General features: G+C 46.2%; 1 protein-coding gene and 1 long non-coding RNA gene across 6 annotated transcripts; one reads left to right on the top strand and one right to left on the bottom strand.

The window, feature by feature from the left end:
• Nucleotides 1-5,172: 5,172 nt before the first annotated feature.
• On the bottom strand, nucleotides 5,173-7,578 carry LOC127333749 (F-box protein At5g49610-like). The gene is made up of 2 exons (XM_051360182.2): nucleotides 6,145-7,578; nucleotides 5,173-5,425 (listed from the first exon to the last, which is right to left on the bottom strand). Exon 1 carries the CDS (start codon nucleotides 7,494-7,496, stop codon nucleotides 6,291-6,293), a length of 1,206 nt encoding a protein of 401 aa, XP_051216142.1. The 5' UTR covers nucleotides 7,497-7,578; the 3' UTR covers nucleotides 5,173-5,425; nucleotides 6,145-6,290.
• A 5,634-nt stretch (nucleotides 7,579-13,212) lies between these two features.
• Nucleotides 13,213-16,486, top strand: LOC127333750 (uncharacterized). Of its 5 annotated transcripts, XR_011751811.1 has the most exons (6): nucleotides 13,213-13,759; nucleotides 14,595-14,669; nucleotides 15,053-15,222; nucleotides 15,299-15,438; nucleotides 15,763-15,933; nucleotides 16,126-16,486. It is a non-coding gene; the product is annotated as an uncharacterized lncRNA (long non-coding RNA). The 5 variants fall into 5 exon arrangements; XR_011751810.1 differs by lacking the exon at nucleotides 16,126-16,486 and having other exon boundaries at nucleotides 15,763-16,124; XR_011751812.1 differs by lacking the exon at nucleotides 16,126-16,486 and having other exon boundaries at nucleotides 15,760-16,124.
• The last annotated feature ends 4,585 nt before the right edge of the window (nucleotides 16,487-21,071 follow it).

Here is a 21,071-nt window from a genome sequence, read left to right as displayed (position 1 = left end):
ATACGAGGAACAAGTGTCTTCCCGTTCTAGGACACTCGTAAATATGGGCATGGTGTTGTGTCCAACAAATTATGGTGTGAACCGTGTTTGGGTTCGATGAATCTCACTCTCCAGATTGAACAATGTTATGGTCAACTTGGCGGTCATTCTAGAGTTACAGCTGTACAAGCATGAACAAGGCACATAGTCAAGGATGGCAATTTGGGTAGTACCCATACCCTACCCGTTAAATCATGGGTAGGGCACGGATATAGCTTTGTACCCGCGGGTATACCCATACCCTGCACGTTTATTGTCAATTTCTTATGTTACACGTGTACTTTTGTTGACTTAAGAGTTACTATATAAGAATGAGATTTTTATATGCTTTTCACTCAACTACCTGTTATTGAGTTGAGATAATTTATTTTTTAATCGAATTTATTATTGATAAATGTAAAACTGGGAGAAACTTGTATACAATTTAACCTACCCACCGGGTACCCAATAGGTACGGGTACCCGCCGGGTATGGGTATGGATAAAGTTTCATACCCATGGGCACGGGTATGGGTAGAAAATTTGTACTCGTCAACTATACGGGTATGGGTATGGTATTGCACTACCCTGCCCATTGCCATCTTTACACATAGTAGGTTGGATATAAGAGGCATTCTGATTTATAAACCTTCTTCTTGCCTTAGAGCATCTCCACTCGTTTGGCCTCCCCACGCCGAAATCCGGGGTTAATTTCGTCCGGATTGGACGAAAAAATGGCGTGGGGAGGGTCTGTTTCCCAGCCGCGATCCCATTCGTAGACGACGATTTAATTTTGAAAAACGAAAACTTGACAAAACACGGCGAAAAACGATTAAATTTAGACTAACTTTGATAATATTTACTATATAAAGGGCGAAGTTCATACATAGAGGCCGAATTCGAATATATTTCGAATTCGACCAGTGGAATACAACTTTAAATATTGAAACACGGCGCTCTACATGCCGAAATGGCGGTAGAACACCGTGTAGTCACTGTCGCCTCCATCATCGTCGGAGCCGTCGTCGTCGAAGCGCGGCGGCGCCGCCGCCGCCTGGCTGCTGGTGCCCTGGCCGGAATCTCCCCACCGGCCACTGTTGCGAGGCGGGGACAGTGAGGGCTTGTACCACTCGTCATCGGACTCCTCGAGGTCGATGACGGGGACGGGTGTTGGAGATATGCCCAACAGGGAATAATAAAAGTGGTTATTATATATCTTTATGTTTATGATGAATGTTTATATACCATGCTATGATTGTATTAACCGAAACATTGATACTTGTGTGATATGTAAACAACAAAGAGTCCCTAGTATGCCTCTTAACTAGCTTGTTGATTAATAGATGATTAGTTTCATAATCATGAACATTGGATGTTATTAATAACAAGGTTATATCATTATATGAATGATGTAATGGACACACCCAATTAAGCGTAGCATAAGATCACGTCATTAAGTTATTTGCTATAAGCTTTCGATACATAGTTACCTAGTCCTTATGACCATGAGATCATGTAAATCACTTATACCGGAAAGGTACTTTGATTACATCAAACGCCACTGCGTAAATGGGTGGTTATAAAGGTAGGATTAAGTATCCGGAAAGTATGAGTTGAGGCATATGGATCAACAGTGGGATTTGTCCATCCCGATGACGGATAGATATACTCTGGGCCCTCTCGGTGGAATGTCGTCTAATGTCTTGCAAGCATATGAATAAGTTCATAAGAGACCACATACCACGGTACGAGTAAAGAGTACTTGTCAGGAGACGAGGTTGAACAAGGTATAGAGTGATACCGATGATCAAACCTCGGACAAGTAAAATATCGCGTGACAAAGGGAATTGGTATCGTATGTGAATGGTTCATTCGATCACTAAAGTCATCGTTGAATATGTGGGAGCCATTATGGATCTCCAGATCCCGCTATTGGTTATTGGTCGGAGAAAGTTCTCACCCATGTCCACATAATTCGCGAACCGTAGGGTGACACACTTAAGGTTTGATGTTGTAATGGTAGAACTTGAAATATGGAATGGAGTTCGAAGTATTGTTCGAAGTCTCGGATGGGATCCCGGACATCACGAGGAGTTCCGGAATGGTCCGGAGAATAAGATTCATATATAGGAAGTCATTTTATAAGTTTGAAAATGATCCGGTGATTTTACGGAAGGTTCTACAAGGTTCTAGAAAAGTCCGAAAGGAATCACTAAGGAAGGAGGAGTCCCGGAGGGACTCCACCTCCCCATGGCCGGCCAACCCTAGAGGAGGGAGTCCAAGGTGGACTCCAAGGTCCACTTGAAAGGTTCTTGTGTTGGGGTCTTATTCGAAGACTTGTAGTCCAACACTTGGGGTTCCACCTATATAATGAGGGGCATAGGGGAGTGGGCCGGCCACCACAAGCCCTCAAGCTGGCCGCACCCCTAAGTGGCCGGCCACCCCCTCTCCCAAACCCTAGCCACCCCCCTCTCCTCCACCTCTCCCGCACGCTTAGCGAAGCTCCGCCGGAGTTCTCCATCGCCACCGCCACCATGCCGTCGTGCTGCCGGATTCAAGGAGGAGCTACTACTTCCGCTGCCCGCTGGAACGGGGAGAAGGACATCGTCTTCATCAACACCGAAAGTGTGACCGAGTATGGAGGTGCTGCCCGATCGTGGCACCGTGATCAAGATCTTCTACGCGCTTTTGCAAGCGGCAAGTGATCGTCTACCGCAGCAATAAGAGCCTACTCTTATAGGCTTTGGAAATCTTCAAGGGTGAGTCTCGATCATCCCCTCGTTGCTCCCGTCTTCTAGATTGCATCTTGGCTTGGATTGCGTTCTCGCGGTAGGAAAATTTTTGTTTTCTATGCAACGAATCCCTACAACGGGGACACCGGATGGAGGAGTCGCAGGCCGGTGGTAGCGAGCGGCCTGCTCGAGGAGCCGAGCCTGCCGCTCCGCCTCCTCCTTCTCCCACTGCTCCCTCGACCAGGCGCGGGCCTGGTCGAGGGGCATGGCGTTCTCGGCGGGGACGAGGTCCTGGAGGGACCTCGCCATGACGGCCTCGAGGATAGCAGCTTCCTCGGCGTCGTGGACCTCCTCCTTCACCGGCTTCCGCTTCCGCTCGTCGGAGGCGCCTGGTTCGCGCTTGGGGCGAACCAGGCGCTGGTGGCCGCGCGGCGTCGACGAGTCGCGGATGAGGATTCCGCCGCCGCTGCGCTCACGGTTGCGGGACGGGGAAAGAGGCTCCCGTTTCACCGGCGCCAAGGTTGGCGCCGACCTGGAGCTCGGCGTCGACCTCGTCGCCGATCCGGACGACGAGGAACTGGCAGCCATCCGCCGTGGCTGCCAGCTGCCCCGGCGGCGGCTGGCCGAGGCCCTCGACGGCGGCGGCATTGTCAGCACAGGCGCGTTGCCGCCCTCGATGTGCTCAATGACGGCTTCGAGGGTCTGGCCCGGCGCGCTCCACCAACGCTTGCGTCCGGCGGTGTTGTTTCGCGGAGGCGGCGACGACGGGCCGTCGTAGGAGGCGAGCTCCCGCTCCCACTGCCGGAGGAAGTAGGAGTTCCACGCCGTGTAGTTGTCGGGGTGGTAGCATGGCTCGGCGCGCTCCTGGTCCGACAAGGTCAGACGGGCCTCCTCGATGGCGACGTCGAGGGCGTGTCCCTAGGGCGGCGGCGGGATTGGCACGCCGCCCTCACTTAGCCGCCACCCGCCGCTGGGAGGCCTCGTATCCGGCGGGCAGGGGTACCCCGCCTGGTGGAGGAGGTGGCCCTCCCACGCGTGGAGCGACCGGCGGGGGAAGCTGTTGTTGGCCGCGTCGTCTTCGTTGAACGCCATGGATCTCGGCGAGGGAGCAGTGGTGGAATAGGGTTCATCTCTGGCGGGGGATTTCGTCGGTGCTACGCGTCGCGGCGAGTTATGTAGGCGGTGCTGGACTCGGCGATTAAATGTCGCGTGGATGCTACGCGTCCGCGGTGAGCTGACCGGCGGCAGCCTTTACTGCGCGCGGAAGATGATGCGTGTGTCGCTGACTGGCCGGGTCCTTCTCTGCGGCGAAGCCGAAGCGAAAGCGCGGGAGAGAATTCTCGTCGCTTCGCGCGCTTTCGCTTCGTCCGGAGTCCCCAAGTGCGCCTCGGGGGACCGGGGATGACTGGGGTCGCCGGATGGATTTAGGCCCAAATCCGAGGGAAAACGAGGAATCGGGGGCGCGACTGGGCCGATTTTCGCCATCCGGATGAGAAAAAAGTCCCTCGGGGGCCTCTTCGGGGAGACGAGTGGGATGCTCTTGTGTCCGATCTTTGTGTTTAGGAGCATCGAAGGCACTTCTCCTTCCATTTTTTGGGCTAAGGTGCTGCTACAAATATGTTGGTATTAATTCTTTCGTCATCATGGCAGGGTGCTTGACCATGAGCTGCTCGACGGACCATGAATTTGATCGGTCGCTGCCAGTGACGGAGCCAAATCGTTTCTGTGTCCGTGGAGTCTGGGTAGGGTTTGAGAGGCCAGCAAACGCCAGAAACACCAGGGTTGAAACACTCAAGCGGTAGTAAATCGACTGTAGGGTTTGCCCAGGTTCGCAATGCTACATTTCGTCAAGAAAATCAATGTGGGTCCAGTCAAGAAAATCAATGCATAACTTATAAATATACTCAGAATATATTAACATTATGGTAGAACGTTTAAAGAATACGAAGGAGAAGTGCATTTTACCCTGTAGTAAGGAAGTGCTAAACAAGATGTACAAACTACATTGCATAGCCAGTGAATGAACCATCTACCTGCAAAGTTGGTCCATTGACTACAAACTACTGATTATTACACCGATCAAGGAAGACGCATCGAACAATAAAATTATGCAGTAGATATGAGTTTTTTAATTAGGATTTGATTGGACGGAACATTGGGAGGTAAAGACAGGCTTCACAGACATGTCAAAATTTAAATCACAGCTCTAAATTAAGCACATTCCAGATTATGGATTCCCATTACCTTCAGTATTGCATCAGAACATGGACCGAGTGGCCTACATTTCAGAAGCTGAGGAGCCCTGTTTTGTTATCCTGCAATAGCACATAATTCATGTAGTAGTTATTTATCAAAGTGTTCAACATGCTTTATTATTGTATTGCCACACAATTCGTTGTGCTCTCCTGTCTGAGACAATTCACTTTCAACAAATGGTACTTGAGATGGTTTGCACTTATAGAGAAAATAGGAAGATGGCTGGCGGCTTGCAGCATCTCGAGGACCACAATATAGGGTCTAAATGACACTGACACAAATCTCTCTTGTGATCATTATCGGCTGTATTTATCCAGCTCGAATTAAGATCGAACATTACATGATTCCCAATTCCCTAAATTATCGCCCGGGGATTGTATCATACCAGCACTGGATCCAATGCGCCATATGAAGCATTCCCTAAAATAGCAGGTAAAGGTCAACGATGAGTTCATTCCAAACAAGGCAAACAGAAAGATAGAGTCAGATGGAAGCACAGAGATATCTTCACAGATTTCCTTGTTGCGCTGCTTCCATTAAATTGCCAACAGATCAACCAATGTTCCTAAGGAGATCGTAAACTTTATAGCAACCTTTGTCTACAAGAGTATTATGAGTGCATAATTGTAAGGACTATGGCCGTCTCCTATTACGGGTTTTCGATACAGTGGTGGGCACCACATGCAATGTATTAATGGAGGAAAAGGAACAAGAGTAGAACATTTCATTGAAAAGCTGACTAGAAATCAGTTGCAAATTGCAAGTCACCAAGAGCATAGCCATTCCCTGCTTTAGTACAACAAAATGCAGAAACAGAAAACACAGGCAGATGGCTAACTATTGATCAGTATTAAAAAGGAGTACCCGATAAAATGGTTATGCCAAATCTTAAGTTCAAGAAACTAGCGACATAAGGAAGATTATTTGGCAATGCTTTTCAAACAGCCCGCAGAATGACTTCCTAATTTCGTAAACAAAAATTAAAGGCACTGAAGCACTCATTGGCATCAACATGGACAAAAGGCACTTCAGCCTGAAAGGATATTGCATCAAACATAGATTTCATGCATACAGATAACAGAGAGAGCTTGTTTATCATGACTTTACATTCATCAACAAAGAAGCTAAAGGGTCCATACTTGATCCAATCACAGACGGTGAGGTCATGAGGAAAAGAGCAGCTAGGACGATAAGAAGCAGCACACTCAACGGCAGTCAGATGAAAGGTACAGCTTCCAATTTATAACCCCGCACGGCCATCATGGGGATAAGAACAGCCAGGACATTAAAAAGCACCACATCTGTCAATGGCAGTCTTGATGAAAGGTAAAGCATTCACTTCATAATTCTGTAAAGCCGGAAAGAAGGTATGCTGAACAAGGCTTTGTTGGAGCTGATGCAAAGAAATATTGAGGCCTTTGCTATCATGACGGCAACTGGCAACCAACCTGCCCTTCCGGTCGATGTGAAGCAGCCACTGATCAAAATGGACCAGCACGAGCACATCATCACCCTCAGATGCAACCACCACATTCCAACATCTAGATCGTTCAAATCCTGCCACGAACTCCGCAGCCAGCAGTTCAACCCGGTACTTGAAGGCCCAGACCTCACTCTCGTAGTCGTGCAGCACCCAGATATCAACAACTGTCACAGCATCATTATGCATGTACATGGCGAGCATGCCGTCCATCTCAAACAGATATGAGCCATGTGTTTCAAACCGATATGCGCTTTCGGGAAGAACCGGAGCACGCATCAGCCGGAATGACTCGGATGTTGTGTCGAATGCCAGTATCATCTTGCTTCTGGTCTGATGCTTCGCTGGGTACCAATGCAGGCTGTCACGGACCAGCACAGGTGTGCCGTGCTGCGCCTCCACCTCTGGCCACCCGATGCACCTGGGTACCTCATCGCAGCCCAGTGTGAGGACGTACCACGAGTCTTTGTCGCCAGGTACCTTACCTTCATACATCACCTTGCAGATCTGGCTCCGGTACAGGAGCAGTCGGTACTGGCCGGTAGGGCTATGCGGGTAGATCCCGGAGAAATGGAAGCCACGGAGAATCGGCAGGTCACCCCACTGGCGCGTCACCGGGTTGCAGACGAAGAAGTGGGTGCGGTCATACTCGTCAATGGACATGACCAGGAGGCCATCGCAGGAGGCCACCGCACGGAGCTTAGGATCGATAAGGCGGGCGAGCGGCTGGATTTGGGCGGTGGCGGCCCGGTGGTCGAAGGCGATGATGTCTTGGTGACAATCGACACCGTATTTGAAGCCGGAGAGGAGAGGGAGGGATGGCTGGTGGCCGTGGTGGGCCAGGAGGAAGTGGCGGGTGGAGGTGATGCGGCGCCATGCGCGGCAGACGGCGCGGCAGCGAACGAGGTTTTTGGGGGGCAGGCGGACGAGGATCTCCCAGATGACGATCTCCTCCGGGAGGCGGCCGCTTAGCGGCGTCGGCTCGGATCTTTCGGTTGCGGCCTTCGCCATGGCCGCCGGCTGGGAACTCACGGTGGTTCTCGATTTGGTATTTTGGCCCAGGATTATTAGCCTTGTCGATACCCGGTAGTAATAGACCTTTTGCTGGGCTTAGGGCATCTTTGTTCCGCAGATAAGTTTTGCTTTGGCAAACGAACTTGTCAATCCATCTCCCCAGTCTTCTCCATGAGCGTGTACGACTGAAGTTGTGTACTCCACGTCACTTATACACGGTATGACAAAAAAATTGCACTAGTACGGTGATCGTGTATCTAAATACAATGTTTCAATAAAATTTATAGAAGACATCCATGCAACAACAAATTAACAATCTATAAGTTTTCTGTAAAAAAACATTCTGTACGTAAATTCACACATGCAACTCCTAAGGATTACTGCTAAGGGTTGCTAACTTGCTATGTGACAATCAGGGGTCCCAGTAATGTAAGGTAGCGCAGCCGTCCTACCTTCATTTTGTCGAATACACTTAGATGTGAATGCTTATTCTAAACAATTTAAGTGGTCACGCGTTTAAAAATGAATTTTGTATATGAAAGTATGCTTGTTTTAGTGAACTCTTCACAAAATCGATCAAGAACCCAAAACATAGACGACGTACTAAAAACATAGACTCCTATTCTAGGTTCAATGTGAATAATATTTCTTATATTACATAGATTTATCATCCAACTTAGTATATATAAAATAACATGGAGCTATTTATTATGCATACTTGGAGAATTTGAGACTTCTGAGATTTCTTGATATTTAAAAGGCACATCATGCTCCCTCCGACCATGTTATCACCTTATTGAGATGACGCTGGTTTTACCGGTGGCGATAACAACAATTGAAAAAGGGATTTTCTAGCAGCAAAGATCATCAAGACAGAGTTGTGCATCGAACGAAGGATATCCAAACATCTTATTTCAAAGTAGGAGATCAAGTATTATTGTTCAACTCTCGTTTCAAGTTCTATGCAAGGAAGTTAGCATCAAAGTGGCAAGGTCATTAGTTGTGCAGGAGGTGTAGCGCTCTCGAGCCATCAGTCTTCATGGCGGCTACAAAGGTATACCTCATGTTGTTAATGAGCAACAACTTAAACATTATACTGCAGGACAAAAATTCATGGGGAAGTTGGAAGACTTGAATCTCCAGAGTCCCGAAGCCATAACCGCAAAGAAATATCCCCTGCCAGATATCAGAAATCAATAAAAGTTAAGTTTTAGGTGCGTAACGATCTCGAAATATCTTTATCTTTTAGGAAAGTCATTCTTTTTGAAAAATAAAAGCGTGCAGCGAAAGATTTGGACGAAACAGGGTCCCGAAGGGGGAAAGAGCCTAAGTGGCGCCACCATGGCTCTTTCGCACCTTCGAAGTCCAGTTTGCCCCCGTTTCGACTCCAGCGCTCCGTCTTACCCTAAAAACCGTCAATATATACCCCTCTCTTCTGATCTAATCTCGCATCGAGTCTTTTCGAGCGTACCTTGTTTCCTACCCTATCATTTCATCCCTTTAGCCATGGCAAGATCCGGATCCGATCTAGGAGGAGAAGACTTTGAGAAGAGGGGTGTGGTTAACCGCTACCTCAACTTTGTGGTGGCTCCTTTGAAGACCTTGACCTTCAAGGAGGGAGTGTTGCTCATGGAGGAGGTGAAGGCTCCCAAGACCGAGAGCACCCTAGATGAAAATCCAGAAGTTCTGGAGGACACCGCCTTCAGGTATGGCATTGTGATTGAGCGCATCCTTGATGCTCATCACTTGATGAATATTGAGATGGAGAATAAGGTTGAAGCCTATGAGGCAATGATCAAGGATGTGGAGGATAAGTATGTGCACACCATCACACAACTAGATAGGTTCCAAGCCCTCATGTGGGATCATATCTGGGCATGGGCTGCCCAGCACGGGCCCGGCCGGAAAATTTAGGGTTGGGTAGGCTATTCTTGAACCTTGGGCCGGGCCTGGGTCTCAATTTACATCCCACAGCAAAATTCAGGTCGGGCTCGGGCCTCAGTTTACAACCCGAATTTAGCCCGGCCCGACAACACTACGTTTTGTGGAGATCTACGATGCCTCCTCATGCATCCCCACCTACATCCGCCATATAAAAGATCACGCTGAATCACAGACTCACAGTTAACAACCCTAGCTACACAAATCACCTCTCCCAGATCCAAGCCGACGGCCGCGCGGAAATGGCGAACTCCACCCTCCCCTCGGCCCATCTCCCTCCCGTTCATCTCCTTGTGGTGCTTGTCGGCAGCCGCATTCGTCCGCCCATGTTTCTTGGCTTGTCGCCATCCGCCCGTACATAGATGATGTCGTCCTTTCGTGTGTGGTTGTGCAGATATCCTTGCGGTTTTGCTGCGAGTCAAAGCCTAGTTATCAAGTTGGAATCCATCCAGCGGAAGCAGCGTCAAAGGCTCAGGCATCCATATGCCCCTAGTTTAGTTATATGTGTGTGTTTGTAACTTTGTATGAAGATCTAGCTCTGATCTTTGCCTCTCTGCACCTCTCTAAGTTCATCCTTAGTTCATGTAGATCTACTGATGTCAGGGAACAAGGTCACTTGGATGTGTATGTATGGATCTCAAATGGATCTAGACATGTATCCATCAGTATGTTTGATTCCTTTTTTCTCCCCAAATTTTGTACAGATTTCAGGCCATCGGGTCGGGCCTCGGGCTGTCGGGCTTTGCCTCGGGCCGGGCTCGGGCTTAGAAAACACAGAATTTCGTTGGGGTGGGCTAGGCTCGGGCTTAACATTTAGATGTCGGGCTTTTTTTGGGCCGGCCCAGCCCGAGATATGCCCAGGTATATGCGGGATGCAGAAAACCAGAACTGTGAGTATGAAGACCACTTCAAGAAAATCGCCGAAGCTGCTTCCACCAATGTCCATTTACAATGGGAGGCCTTATCCTTGGAAGCTCAAGGAGTGGGACACCTATTATGAGGAGAACGATGCCAAGAAAGAACACCCAATGACAACACCCTAAGCTTGGGGCAGTTTTATCCAAAAAAAATGCTTTTTAGTTTATCATATTTCTTTTAGTCATGATCTTTAGGTTGATTCTGCTTTTATCTAGTAGGTATCGATTTTATCATAGCTTAAAAAGCTCTTAGAGAAAGAAGTGAGTCTAGCTCATTCGGTTAGGGAAGTGGATGTACAACCCAGCCACCCAGGTTCAAGTCCTCACAGACGTAGAATTGGGTTCTTATTATTAAAAAAACACTTTAGGGGCTTCTCCTACCGTATTCCTTAAAAAAAAGCTCTTAGAGCATTATCATATATCCTTGGTCGAGTGGTTTTTTGAACAAAGTATAAAGTATGGTGTCATCTGTGATTCTTTTGTTTGAAGATTTTTGGGTAACACTCATGCATATGTGCGCCTCATATCTAGAAGTTTCAGTTACATCTTGTCTTGAATTAGATTAACTTGAGGGTGTTGGACAAGCATAGAACTTCTCAAACAAAGAAAAACTTGCAAGAAAGGAAAGATCCATGCAAGTGATGTTTACAAACAAAGGAAAAAAACATTTAATTTGGAGTAGAGATATGGTTTTATAGAACAAATAGTTAGGAATAGATGATAACAAGAGGACATGATATACTCGTGTTCTATTTAGTAATCAACAAGTAAACTGAGGTCCATTGATATTTCAATACATATTCTCTACGGAAAAATGTATGAAAGGCAGGCACCCGAGGATTCGGTTATCCATGGAAAGTGAAAGATAATAGATCATATATATGACATGACTGAAAGATCCATGAATAAGGTTTATACTGGTTACTAAGAGGCAAGACCGTTAACTGATGCCATTCAAAAAGTGGTGAAAGTGTTTGACAAAGTCGAACTTCATGTCTATCTTGTTGTTTGATAACTCTCTTCTTTTAACTAGTTCCTCTGCGAGAGTTTATATTCATTGCAAAGGCAAGAGTAAAATCAAATATAGCAAGGTTTAAAGCCATGCAAAGCAATAGCAAAGAGAAAAGGATAAATTTGAGACTTATTCAATTATCTAGCATGCAATGGTTAGTTTTGTTTGAAAGCAAGGGGTAGTTGCTAGAACTCCTATTTATTTAGCCCACATTTGTATGGTTGTTAGTTCATAGATCATTTACGACAAGTGAATATGCGTAAGTTGTTGATGCAATGCTCGTATTTTATTATCAACCATAAGCCTATTGCTACATGATATGATCTATTCGCTCATTTGCTCAAGGATGAGAAAGGTTTAAGCTTCGTGGAGTTGATTCATGCATTTTACATCATCAATATAGTTACTTATATGATTAGGTTTGAATGATATTTTCCATGATGCATCATTATTTATGCCTTTCTAGTTGATTTATGGGACTTTCCTACAAACTCTCTTTCATTGATATTTAATTTCACTAGTAAGCTTGCACGTGCAATGCACGTCAAAAAATATATAATACAGAGTATATATTTTAAAATTTTAAAATTTTGGTTTAATTGATTTTGTTGTAGTTTTGTTTATGGAGCCACTTAAATAGGTCGCATGATCGAATGGTGTAATCAATTGCTTCATGCAGGCACAACATATAGCAAAATTCACGAAGCACAAAACCAGGTACAAAATGAACAATGCCATCCGGAAAGATATTTTTTTATGTGAACACCAAAACAATATTAAATGACACAAAATGTTAATCCGGTGAAGGAGCATCGTCAACCATATATTTTTATGCCATATAATTTATATTTTATCAGATTACTTAGTGGTCTTGTATATATATAACAACATATGGAACAATATAAGGGATATTCACTTTGGGACATAGGTGTAGATGCACCCATTGTTCAAAAATTATATTTCAAAATGTCCAAAAATTTAGAAAAAAAATCAAGATGTATGTATAGACATTCTATGTTTGCACAGAAAGTTAGGCAATAAAATGACATTTTTGTGACCCATGCAAAAAAGACAATTTTCGGTGCACCAAAAAGGGTTTCCATGGAACATTTTCTTGACTTTTTTGTATAGGCCACAAACAATATCTTTTTTCCGCAATTTTTTTGTGTACGAACATATAATGTTTAAATGTACACACAGATTTTTTTTGACATTTTTCAATGCATTTAAAATAAGAAGTATTTTTTTGCATAATGGGTGCATTTACCCGCGTGTGCCAAAACACCATGTCCACAATATAATCTCAATGTTAGCTGAACCAAAGCAAATGCCTAAAATTTTATTTTGCCGGAATGAAACGGAAGAGATATTCAATCTTGTCTTGGCCTATTCCCAAAAGCTTGAAATTTACACGCATTGAGGATGTGGATAAATACATGAAAATGTCAAGTATACAAATGAAGAAGATAAAGAAGTACACATAGACCTAGGTGATGTCGCCCACCGCTAGGACTGAGATCCAGTGCCCCGAGTAAGGCAGGGCACGGGTGAACAGTACTGTGCCCTGCTGCTCTTTCTGGCCGTTGGATCGAGAACCGATGGTTGGATGAACGTGAACAGGCGCATGCTACAGGACATCTACAGTGCATGTGCTACAGCATATTCGCTACAGGCACAGTACCTACTACAGTGATATCCATAGTGCCTGCTACAGTACAAAATCTAGTCTATTCATTTTCGATCCAACGGCCAAGGCAGCAGGGCACGGTAGTGTTCATCCGTGCCCTGCCTTAGTCGGGGCACCGGATCTCAGTCCCCACCGCTAACGGTCTGGAATCTCACATACACTACAGTATGATATTCTACGCTACCACTTTCACTCTCCTCTCATCGTGCTTCCCCTCCACTGCCTCCCCAGTCCCAGTCCCAGTCCCCACCGACGGCGCGTGTACCATCCGCAGATCCGCTCCCCTGCCTCCAGTAGCCGGCGAGAGGACCTCTGCCTCCCCACAGATGGCGCGAGGAACGCCGCCATCCCAACCTCCCCGCCGCCGCAAGTTCTAGCTCATCCGCCTCCGCCGCTGCTGCCATTTCCTCGCGCCGACGGAGGCCAAGGGGCGGACCTCGTGTCTACCGGATTCTCGGCCCTGGCCACCGTACGGCTGTTGGAGAGCTCTACAGTGCGCTATTCTCCTCCCGTGAGAGCAAGCGTCGAGGTAGGAAGTCCTGCTCCGGCGGGTTGGCCGTGCCCCGAGTCTCCCGGAGTGGCCGGCGCACCTTCCCAGCTCAACCTCCGTGACCGAAATTTCTGCCGGAGAAGCCTGCTGCCAGGCAGATCGCCCGCATCCTACCGTTTCCGCGCTTCTCCAACGCCCCCGCATCTCCACAAGGTTCATCAGTTCCCTCTCATCTCCACACTGCAGGAAATCCCCAGTATTCGATAACACCATAATTTAGTCCTTGTTCATTTGCCTTCTCCAAATTGTAAATAGGTTGGTGTCCTGCACCACTGTAAACAATTGGTGTAAGTTTGTACTACATGGGTCCATTGCCATCTCAATGAAATATTATTGGCCAATATCTAATTGATACTGAGTACTACTGATTGTGCTCGCTCTCTAGTGTTCTTGAGTAGATTTTTATACAGACAGTTTTTGGTCATTCCAGCCCTTACAACAACCAGTAAACAGATCTTTGGTAATTTTTTTTTTCAGGGATCATTATTCCTTAATGCTCTTTCATGTAAGAGCAACAAGGAGATGTTTTAATTTCATACAAACCTGTATTTAATTGCATACTACATTCACTTGTAAGATTTGGCTGTTTTCTTATTTCCTCTTAAACTAACTGGCATCTTTCCATCATAAACACATCAAGTGAGCATAACTTTTTCTGAAGGAGATCATACCCCTCAAGGAGTAGGTTCTTCAGAGATACATTGGTTTGTGTTGTACAGATGTAAGACACAGTTTAACACATCCTTTTACTATTAGTTTAGAAGAGAACATAATTACTTGGGAACTCATAGGCGATAAGTCAAGAGTTCAGTATCAAGATGATATGCTGCTTGTACATCCTTAGGCCTTGTCCTTCAACAACTGTTATTTTTTACCAAATTTTTTTGTAAAGAGTTTTTCTGTCATTTTGACCTATTTCTGCATAGTCTTCTACTTATGAACAGAAGCGGAATCTCAGGTAAATACGATCTTAATTTATGCCTTTCAGCAAGTACTCACAAAGTTTATGGAAGAAGCTGGGTAGACAAGGGATTGCGCCATATCAATGGACGATTTTATGGCGGTACACGACTAATCCTTGCTTACCGTTCTTATCATAGATACAGTTCTCGAGTAAAATGCAAATAGCTTATGTAGTGATACTATTGAACAGTGCGTGTACTACTCATTTATAAATTATGCTTACAGATCTATATTCGGTAGGATCCACTATAATTAGCATTTCTGAACTATATAGTGACCTCTGTTCTGTACTGCTGGACATGTTATGTATTGCCCTCAAATGCAACGCCTATATGGATGTATACAGTGTGGAGTTTGTATATTTGCCCGTGTCATCTCAAATGCAATGCCTGTATGTATATATATTAGCATTTGATGGTTTACATCTTGTTTCCTGGCAGGAAACAAGTCGTTTCGACTGAATTTCTTCTCATAATATTGCAGGGAACAAGCATGTTTTTAAGAGAACTGTCCCGGGCCTAGTTGGTGCTTTATTCAAAATTGTTTTACACCTTCAAAGTCCACTCATTTTCTGTATCTTTAGTCGGTGCTGACTGAGAATACCATTTTCAGCTGGATCACTACACACTCAAATGGCTCAGATCCATTTAATGGTAACGTTTTGCTCAGTTAAATTGTTGTCCTGCTTGCTTTCTTAGACTGATAGGTGGATTCCTTGTCTACATTTAGGTCATGTAGGAGCATTAGATCCATATGGACCTGAAGTTGTGCAGCTCCGTTGAAAGTTTGGTCTCTGGAATAGTACTGATGAAGTGGGGATTTTTCGAGTAAGGAAGGAAGACCACCAACCGGGAGAAGGTCATGTCAAGGTCAGTACCAGCAACTGTTCTTATCATGAGTGCATGTGTTCTACTCAAACCTATGTTGTACTCCCCAGAGTGACAAGATTTGTGTTATTATTTGGGTTCCGTAGGGTGACCAGTATCATGAGGGGTAATTAAGAAGCACTGCGTTGCAGCACATAATTAAACTTCCAGAACAGAAGTTTGTCAAACATTCAGAAGAGCTGCTTATTTACTTTATTCTGTTTAGCAACAATCATAATGAATCATGATTTGGTTTGACAAATATAGGGCCTTGATTTCATACATACATGTTTCAAAGACTTCAATCAATTTGTTTAATTGCAGCAGGTCAGAAAGCAGTAGAACCTGAAGACAGTGAGCTGCCGGTGGGGAGTCTGTCGACGTGCTAGACGTGCAGTGCGGCTACCCCGAATATGAAGAAAGTGTAGAAGCTGGCGGCGCAAGGAGTACTGCGGCTACCCTGAATATATTGGTTTAAAAATTGTGAACCTTCCAGGGGTACAGTACCTTTTGTTTTATATGATAGTGATCATTTCTTCCAGAGTTCTTTTTTCAAGTTAATTTAAACCCCTTCTCATTAGCATTAGCATAATATGTAGATATAGTCATATAGCTAAGGGTGAGTATAGATTTTAATTGTTTATCAGGAGATTCTTGCATATGATACCTGATGCTTCTTGTTTTTTGCAGGGCCGATTGTCTGAAGAACCTGAAGAAAGACATGGAGTTCGTTTGGCATCCGTTTAGTAGCGTACGTGGCGTTGATTCCCCTGCCAGAGCATGCAGTTCGGCCTAGTCCCTGGCGTGCCGGCGGCCTGGATTCTCTGTCGTGGATGGCGTCCTTGATTCCCTTGCGTGGAGGGGGGAGGGCATGCTCGGAAGCGATTGGTCACCAGTGTGACGACGGCGAGAGGACTGTGTCGTGGACTGCGATAGTGCAGCAGGGAGACGGCGGGGAGAAGAAGGCGTTTTGGAAGAGGAGATGTGGACGCTGCTGGGCGACCGCGGCGAGAGGAAGGCGTGCTGGACGTCGACTGCTGCTGGGCGACAATGGCGATGAGACGTCTTTGAGCGGAAGTCGGCGTTGGCGGGGAATCGATGGGGCGGCAGGCTGGCGAGGGCGAGAGGATGGCGCGGTGGATGGGAGACGGCGAGAAGTCCTGCTGCGGGCGTGCAGAACGGTTAGTTCAGCACGATCTTATTTGTTCGTGGATCCGTGGAGATGGTTGTGGTCCGCTGGTCCGCTCCCGTCAAAGATCTGAGCGATTTCAGGCGTTGGATATATGGTTTGAAAGGCTGAGATTTGTTGGATGGGACGCTCTCGCCCTTTTAAAGTAGGGGAGATGGAGGAAAAAAACCTCATTTTTGTATTTTGCTCGTTCAGGGACCTTCTGGACACCTAAAAATCAAAGGAAAAATACCTGATCAGTTTTTCATCAAGAGAAAGACTATGGGACGAAGAAGCACGAGAGGGGGGCCACGACCGCATGAGTTTCAAAGATAGCTTTTAGCTCATGGACCAGCTCATAATGGTCGTGGTGCTCAAAACGCTTTTGGAGCTCCGCCTCTAGGCTGCATAGGATGGCACGCTGAACTTGAGAGTACCGAGTCATCCGAGTCTCGTAAACATTCTTTACTTCCTTAGATACTGCAGGTGGTGGTGGGGGACCTAGCGGTGCTTCGAGCACAAATTGCAGATTTCCACCATTGAGGAAAATCCTCACATGACGGAACTAGTCGGTGAAGTTGCTACCATTGCTTTTAAACTTTTCTTTCTCTAGGAACGGGTTAAAATTGATGGAGGGGGACGCCATGATCTACAACATATTTGCAAAGAGTTTAGACTAAGTTTATGATAAATTGAGTTCAAATTTTAATTCTTAAATTAACTAGGTGAACTCCCACTCAAAACAACATCCCTCGTATTGTCTTAGTGATCACACGAACCAAATCCACTACACCAATTTCCGATGACTCATGCTCAAAACAACCCGAGAAAAGATGTAGCTTCAAAGGCGAACACTCAAAGTGCTCATCACGTCATTCATATGACTCATGCTCTACCTTTCGGTATCCCGTGTTCCGAGACCATGTATGTACATGCTAGGCTCGTCAAGGCAACCTTAGTATCCGCGTGTGCAAAACTGGCTTGCACCCGTTGTATGCACATGTAGAATCTATCACACCCGATCATCACGTGATGCTTTGAAACGACAAGTCTTAGAAACGGTGCATACTAAGGATGAACACTTTATTATCTTGATATTTAGTGAGAGGGATAATCTTATAATGCTACCGTCGTGATCTAAGCAATACAAGATTCATAAAAGGATTAACATCACATGCAATTCATATGTGATATGATATGACCCTTTTGTCTTTGCGCCTTTGATCTTCATCTCCAAAGCACAGACATGACCTCCATCATCAAAGGGCATGATCTCCATCATCGTCGGCGTAGCGTCAAGGTCAATGGCGCCGTCTTCATGGTTGTTGTCCCATGTAGCAACTATTACAACTACTTTGAAATAATACTTCAACATGAAATTTAAAGACAACCATAAGGCTCTTGCCAGTTGCCACAATAAAATAATGATCATCTCATACATATTCATCATTACATTATGGCCATATCATATCACCAAACCCTGCAAAAACAAGTTAAACGGCTCTAGTTTGGTTTGCATATTTTACGTGGTTTAGGGTTTTCGAGTAAGATCCAATCTACCTACGAACATGAACCACAACGGTGATACTAGTGTTGTCAATAGAAAGAGTAGATTGAATCTTCACTATGGTGGGAGAGACAGACACCCGCAAAGCCACTTATGCAATACAAGTTGCATGTCGAGCGTGGAGCAAATCTCATGAACGCGGTCATGTAAAGTTAGCCCGAGCCGCTTCATCCCACCATGCCGCAAGATGCAAAGTACACGAACTAAAGACAACAAAAGCATCAACGCCGACAAAACCATTGTGTTCTACTCGTGCAACCAATCTATGCATAGACACGGCTCTGATACCACTGATGGGATCGTAGCATAGAAAACAAAAAAATTCCTACCGCAAGAACGAAAACCAAGCCAAGATGCAATCTAGAAGATGGGAGTAACGAGAAGATCATGAGACTAACCCTCGAAGATTTCCAAAGCCTACGAGATTAGATCTCATTGTTGCATAAGATGATCACTTGCGGCTTTCAAAAGCGCATAGAAGATCTTGACGGTGCCACAGCCGGGCAGCACCTCCGTACTCGGTCACACGTTCGGTGTTGATGACGACGTCCTTCTCCCTGTTCCAGCGAGCAGCGGAAGTAGTAGATCCTCCTCGGAATCCCGACAGCATGACGGCGTGGTGGCGGTGGCGGTGGAGATCTCCGGTAGGGCTTCACCAAAGCTATGCGGGAGAGGTGGGAGGAGGGAGGCGGCTAGGGTTTGGGAGAGGGGGCGCCGGCCTGGGTGCCTTGAGGGGTGCGGCCAAGGTGGTATTGGTGTGGCTGGCCCCCTCTCTCTCCCCCTCATTATATAGGTGGAACCCCAAGGGTTTGCCCAAAGTCTTCGAATAAGACCCCAATTCAAAAACTGCCACATGGACGAAACCTACTCAAGGTGGGACTCCCCCCTTTCCTTGATAGGGTGGCCAGCCCCCTCAGGTGGAGTCCACCTGGGACTCCTACCTTTGGCTGGCCGGCTAAGGTTGGTGGAGTCGACTCCACCTTCCACGGTGATTTCTTCCGGACTTTTCTAGAACCTTCTAGAACCTTCCATAAATACACCGGATCATTTTCAAACTTAGAAAATGACTTCCTATATATGAATCTTATTCTCCGGACCATTCCGGACCTCCTCGTGATGTCATGGATCCTATCCAAGACTCGAACAAACATTCAAACTCCATTCCATATTCCATATCTACTTAAAACGAGATCAAACATTAAGTGTGTCGCCCTACGGTTCGTGAACTATGTAGACATGGTCGAGACTCCTCTCCGACCAATAACCAATAGCGGGATCTGGAGATCCATAATGGCTCCCACACATTCAACGATAACTTAGTGATTGATTGAACCATTTACATACGATACCGATCCCCTTTGTCACGCAATATTTTACTTGTCCGAGGTTTGATCATCGGTATCTCCATACCTTGTTCAACCTCGTCTTCGACAAGTACTCTTTACTCGTACCGTGGCATGTCATCTCTTATGAACCATTCATATGCTTGCAAGCTAATCAGACGACATTCCACCGAGAGGGCCCAGAGTATATCTATCCGTCATCGGGATGGACAAATCCCACTCTTGATCCATATGCCTCAACTCACACTTTCCGAATACTAATCCCACCTTTATAACCACCCATTTAAGCAGTGGCGTCTGATGTAATCAAAGTACCCTTATGGTATAAGTGATTTACATGATATCATGGTCGAAGGACTAGGTAACTATGTATCAAAAGCTTATAGCAAATTGAACTTAATGACGTGATCTTATGCTACGCTTAATTGGGTGCGTCCATTATATCATTCATCTAATGACATAACCTTGTTATTAATAACATCCAATGTTCATGATCATGAAACTATGATCATCTATTAATCAACAAGCTAGTTATACAAGAGGCTTACTAGGGACTCCTTGTTGTTCACATAACACACATGTATCAATGTTTCGGTTAATACAATTATAGCATGGTATGCAAACATTTATCATAAACACAAAGATATATAATAACCACTTTATTATTGCCTCTTGGGCATATCTCCAACACCACCAGGAGTCGTTGCCGGTGGCCGACCAGGTCGGATAGGCCCGCTCCTCGGCGTTGAGTGGAGACCACCGGGCCCTGATGGCATCGCTCCAGCGCTCCGTGTCCGACGACGGCGGCGGTAGGACGCCTATGCCGTTCACGACCATCCTCCAGCCGTCACTGCTTGGCAGGCGCATGTACGGCGGGACGGGTATCCCGCGCGGTACAGCGCCCTCGCCTCCTTCACGGTGAGGCTGCCGCGGCGATCTTGCGAGAGGAAGACGACATTGCTTGGAACGGCGAGGAGAAGATCTAGGAGCGGCGAGGAGAAGATTTGGGAGCGGCGAGAGATTGGGATGAACCGCAAGGCCTCTTAATGTACAGTGGCGGCAGGCGAAGCGGCAGCGGGTCGTTGGACACAATAACGCCGGCGCGGACGGCCACACGGCCATGCACGATGAGACATGTCCCTGCGTAGCCTGGGAAAACTGGGACGCCATTAACATCGCTTGACCAAAGGTAGGTGACATAGACATCCCCAATGGGCATGCCGAAGGTGGTACCCTGGGTTTTACTGAAGGCCCACGACCCGAAGATTATAAAGCTTGGAAGCCCAGTTATGAGAGAGTTTGGAAAGATAGAGTTGTGTTAGGATTATTGACTTGTAACTACTCGGGACAGACTCAGCTTGTCTCCCGAACTCTGTAACTTGTGTATTACGATACCCTCGACTCCGCCTCCTATATAAGGGGGAGTCGAGGGACGAAGAAAGGATAGAATTGATTGTTAACGCAACCCTAGCTTTTAGCAGTCGAGTACTTTTTCCGGCTAAAACCTTCAAGATCTACTTGTCCTCTACTTCCAACTAAACCCTAGTCTACAATCCGT

The sequence above is a fragment of the Lolium perenne genome, chromosome 2 (genome assembly GCF_019359855.2).
Source record: "Lolium perenne isolate Kyuss_39 chromosome 2, Kyuss_2.0, whole genome shotgun sequence".
Taxonomy (NCBI): Eukaryota; Viridiplantae; Streptophyta; class Magnoliopsida; order Poales; family Poaceae; genus Lolium; species Lolium perenne.
Note: the sequence above shows the minus strand (reverse complement) of the source record. Positions and strands in the feature narration are given on the sequence as shown.